General features: G+C 42.0%; 2 protein-coding genes across 2 annotated transcripts in view; one reads left to right on the top strand and one right to left on the bottom strand.

The window, feature by feature from the left end:
- LOC114546120 (low affinity immunoglobulin gamma Fc region receptor II-like) overlaps positions 1 to 5,000 on the top strand; it is a 1,096,214-nt gene that overhangs the window by 1,045,291 nt on the left and 45,923 nt on the right. The gene's annotated exons all lie outside the window — the stretch shown is intronic.
- The window catches only part of LOC114546121 (atrial natriuretic peptide receptor 1), a 39,284-nt gene that overhangs the window by 8,285 nt on the left and 25,999 nt on the right, over positions 1 to 5,000 (bottom strand). Inside the window, exons 14-18 of the mRNA XM_028564785.1 lie at positions 4,860 to 4,908; positions 4,657 to 4,758; positions 3,390 to 3,509; positions 2,535 to 2,628; positions 1,953 to 2,040 (exon numbers count right to left, since the gene is read on the bottom strand). Coding sequence (XP_028420586.1) covers positions 1,953 to 2,040; positions 2,535 to 2,628; positions 3,390 to 3,509; positions 4,657 to 4,758; positions 4,860 to 4,908 — 453 coding nt within the window. The remainder of the gene's footprint in view (positions 1 to 1,952; positions 2,041 to 2,534; positions 2,629 to 3,389; positions 3,510 to 4,656; positions 4,759 to 4,859; positions 4,909 to 5,000) is intronic.

Raw genomic sequence — 5,000 nt, 5'->3', positions numbered from 1 at the left:
CTAATAAGACTGTAGAGACATGTCTATAGGTAGCAGTATACAGCACTATGTTTAACTCCTAATAAGACTGTAGAGACATGCCTATAGGTAGCAGTATACAGCACTATGTTTAACTCCTAATAAGACTGTAGAGACATGCCTATAGGTAGCAGTATACAGCACTATGTTTAACTCCTAATAAGACTGTAGAGACATGTCTATAGGTAGTAGTATACAGCACTATGTTTAACTCCTAATAAGACTGTAGCAACATGTCTATAGGTAGCAGTATACAGCACTATGTTTAACTCCTAATAAGACTGTAGAGACATGTCTATAGGTAGCAGTATACAGCACTATGTTTAACTCCTAATAAGACTGTAGCAACATGTCTATAGGTAGCAGTATACAGCACTATGTTTAACTCCTAATAAGACTGTAGAGACATGTCTATAGGTAGCAGTATACAGCTCTATGTGTACCACTTCTTCATTTGGTTACAACAAATAAAAAAGGGCTTAAAATTGTAGAGAACCACAATGTTTACTACGTGTGATGCACGACGTAGCCATCTTTGAAAGTGAACTCGGGGTCCTCTGAGTTCAGACGACTTTACGAGTCGCATATATACGACCTCGGGGGGCACTCTTTTTGCAACTTCCGGTTCGTAACTCCGGAAAACGACTCGTAGAGCGACTTCGGTGGACAAAAAGAACGCACCATAGGTGACGTAGATTGTGTGAGACGAGAGCTGTAGTCCACTGGGAGATGTAGTCCACTAGGAGATGTAGTCAACTGTGAGATGTAGTTCACTGGGAGATGTAGTTCACTGGGAGATGTAGTTCATTGTGAGATGTAGTCCACTGGGAGATGTAGTCCACTGGGATGTAGTCCACTGGGTAGTCCACTGGGAGATGTAGTTCACTGGGAGATGTAGTTCATTGTGAGATGTAGTCCACTGGGAGATGTAGTCCACTGTGAGATGTAGTCCACTGGGAGATGTAGTCCACTGGGAGATGTAGTTCACTGGGAGATGTAGTCCACTGGGAGATGTAGTCAACTGTGAGATGTAGTTCACTGGGAGGTAGATGTGAGATGTAGTCCACTGGGAGATGAGTCCACTGTGAGATGTAGTCCACTGGGAGATGTAGTCCACTGGGAGATGTAGTCCACTAGGAGATGTAGTCAACTGTGAGATGTAGTTCACTGGGAGATGTAGTTCACTGGGAGATGTAGTTCATTGTGAGATGTAGTCCACTGGGAGATGTAGTCCACTGGGAGATGTAGTCCACTGGGAGATGTAGTCCACTGGGAGATGTAGTCAACTGTGAGATGTAGTTCACTGGGAGATGTAGTTCACTGGGAGATGTAGTTCATTGTGAGATGTAGTCCACTGGGAGATGTAGTCCACTGGGAGATGTAGTTCACTGGGAGATGTAGTTCACTGGGAGATGTAGTCAACTGGGAGATGTAGTCCACTGGGAGATGTAGTCCACTGGGAGATGTAGTCCACAGAGCGGGCTCACACTAAACTAAGTGATTTAGTTTTACAAACCTACGGCTAACTGAGAGAGTTTCTTCGGTTGAAAAATTATCTTTTAAATTGACGAACATCAGATGTGTAATCCATGGCTCAATTCAAAGAGTTTAGGTCACATGAGGTCCACCGGAAGGGGCGGGGCTTCGGCTCTCTGTACTCTGAACGCGTTCAGGCTTCGTTTTGTAGATTTGTTTTGTGGCTTCACGGCCAACTCCGATTTTACCCAATAAAACAGGAAATTGTTGTAACTCGAATTACGTCGAATAACCATTTAACTCTTTAGACGAATTACTTTCATGCTAGAAGCACAAATATCAGGAACCAAAACAACGAAATCTGTGAGTCAGGCAACCTTAACCCTAACCCTAAATTAGTCCCGTCCCGTGTGGGAGACCCCCCCGTCCCGTGTGGGAGACCCCCCCCCGTGTGGTACCTGAAGAAGACGGTGGCGCTGACGTAGCTCTGAGCCTGCATGGGTTTGCCCTGCCGCAGGTCATCAGCCACCTGTCTGGGAAGCATACCTGCAACACACACACACACACACACACACACACACACACACACACACACACACACACACACACACACACAAACACACCACAACCTCGTACATTTTGGTCCGGCCTTCAATCAATTTATGTTTAGTCATTTAGACAGTTTATGTCATTACATTTTCTGTGTCTGTGAGTCTGTGTGTGTGTTTTTCTGTGTGTTTCTGTTTCTGTGTGTGTGTGTTTCTCTCTGTTTCTGTGTGTGTGTGTTTCTCTCTGTTTCTGTGTGTGTGTGTGTGTGTGTGTGTGTGTGTGTGTGTGTGTTTCTCTGTTTCTGTGTGTGTGTGTGTTTCTCTCTGTGTTTGTTTGTGTATGTGTGTGTTTCTCTTTGTTTCTGTGTGTGTGTGTTTCTCTCTGTTTCTGTGTGTGTGTGTGTGTGTGTGTGTGTGTGTGTGTTTTCTGTTTCTGTGTGTGTGTGTGTGTGTGTGTGTGTGTGTGTGTGTGTGTCTGTGTGTGTGTCCTACTGTAAAGCAGTCGGTCTGTTTTCTGTTTCTCGTGCATCAGATCCTGAGTGCGTTCAGCCACCAACACCTCCAGATGTTTACTGTACTTCTCCATCTGAAACAAACACATATAACATACATATGTATATATATATACATATGTTTATATATATATAAACATATGTAAATATGTGTATATATATACATATGTTTATATATATGTTACATACTGTATATACACATATATATATATATATACACACACACATATATACATATGTGTGTATATATATATATATATATATATACACACATATATATATATATACACATATATCTATCTTCATGTTACACCGAGCCCAGACTCGACTAAATGCTGAATCAGTGTTTTCAGACATATCTTCACAAAGTCAAAATAAAGTAAATGTTATCATCCTGCCAAGGGAAACTCATGTGGTTGTACACATTGAATTAAAATAAAGAAACATGACACATTAAGTGTGGGATCAATAACGTCTATCGTCTCTTAAGACATGGTCAGTACTCACAATACAATACAACAGAACACACTACAACAATGATCCTATACCAACAATTGAAATAGTATCTAAGGTGCAATATTCACTGCAATAAAGATGGAAATTAAAGTAGCATTATGTGTCAATAAGCAGTTAAAGAGCCAAAGGCTGAAAATTATCTACAATACGAGACACAAGGCTACAGTCACACAGCAAGTCTTGATGCTTAATTAAGATTTTATTTTTACTCAGATCGGATTTTCTGTTCACATAACCTTTTAAAATGTGGCCTATATCAGATTGTGTGTGTGTGTGTGTGTGTGTGTGTGTGTGTGTGTGTGTGTGTGTGTGTGTGTACCAGGTTCATCATCATGTCTACTGGGCTGACTTTGATTGGGTTGATCCGGTGAACAAACTTCCTGATTTGTTCAAACGTGGGTCTGTGGGCGGGGTTATGGGAGCGACATCGCCGGATCAGCTACGGAAACACACACAGGACAAAAAGGTCAGAGACAGATCTACTTCATACTGGGACTGGACATGCAAACAATCATGACTCATATATATATATATATATATATAATATATATATATATATATATATATATAGAAGCAACAAAAATCTAAAAAGTGACAAAAATGCTGAAGAAAGGGTCGAAAACTTTGACAAAAGTTATATCGACGACATTAAAATGTAATAAAGACCATAAGAAATCTGTGTATCTGTGTGTGTGTATATATCTGTATCTTTGTGTGTGTGTGTGTGTGTATTTTTGCGTGTGTATCTGTGTGTGTGTGTGTGTTTATCTGTGTGTGTCTGTAACTGTGTGTGTTTATCTGTGTGTGTGTGTTTATCTGTGTGTGTGTGTAACTGTGTGTGTGTATGTGTGTGTCTGTATGTTTGTGTGTGTGTGTGTATTTGTGAATCTGTGTGTGTGTTTATCTGTAACTGTGTGTGTATGTGTGTGTCTGTCTGTGTGTATCTTTGTGTGTGTGTTTATCTGTGTGTGTCTGTGTGTGTGTGTGTGTGTGTGTGTGTGTGTGTGTGAATCTGTGTGTGTGTATTTGTGAATCTGTGTGTGTGTGTCTGTGTGTGTGTTTATCTGTAACTGTGTGTGTGTATGTGTGTGTCTGTCTGCTTGTTTCTGTGTGTGTGTCTGTGTGTGTGTGTGTGTGTCTGCTTGTTTCTCTGTGTGTTTGTGTGTGTCTGCTTGTTTCTGTGTGTGTGTGTGTCTGCTTGTGTTGTGTGTGTGTGTGTATGTGTGTTGTGTGTGTGTGTGTATGTTTGTGCATGCATGTGTGTGTCTGCTTGTTTCTGTGTGTGTGTGTGTGTGTGTGTTGTCTGTATGTGTCTGTGTGTGTGTGTGTGTGTGTCTGCTTGTGTATGTGTTTGTGTGTGTGTGTGTCTGCTTGTGTATGCGTGTGTGTGTGTGTGTATGTGTGTCTGTGTGTGTATGTATCTGTGTGTGTGAGTGTAAAAGCATTTTAAACACTGAAAAAAAATCACAAAAATGTAGAAAAAACACACAAAAAACAAACATGGCAGTTGTAGAAAAGGGCTCAAAAAGGTTGTAATAAAGTGAGAAAGACGACCTGTGAATGTGCGCTAGCGGGCGGAGTCTGACCTCTACGTATTCGGCGGGACAGGGACAGGTGTTGTCGGCTTTACTGGAGATCAGCTCGGGGAGGGGACGACACCAGGCGCTGTCCACGTTACTCTCCTCCGCCTGCAGAACACCTCTTTATTCATCCTTCTTTCAACCCACAAAGCAGCACAGATATCATGAGAACATAAGAGAAGCTGTCGACCAATCAGAGTGTGACTTACCGGGACGGGGTCGCTGCGAGTGGCGATCTCCAGCAGAATGATGGAGTAACTGGGGACACAGAAACAGAAGTTATCACGCTGTGGGATGAGCCAATGAGAGGGCAGACTGAGTTTTTTTGTGATTGTTGCGGGGCAAGAATC

The sequence above is a fragment of the Perca flavescens genome, chromosome 19 (assembly GCF_004354835.1).
Source record: "Perca flavescens isolate YP-PL-M2 chromosome 19, PFLA_1.0, whole genome shotgun sequence".
Classification (NCBI taxonomy): domain Eukaryota; kingdom Metazoa; phylum Chordata; class Actinopteri; order Perciformes; family Percidae; genus Perca; species Perca flavescens.
This window is presented reverse-complemented; position numbering and strand designations above follow the sequence as displayed.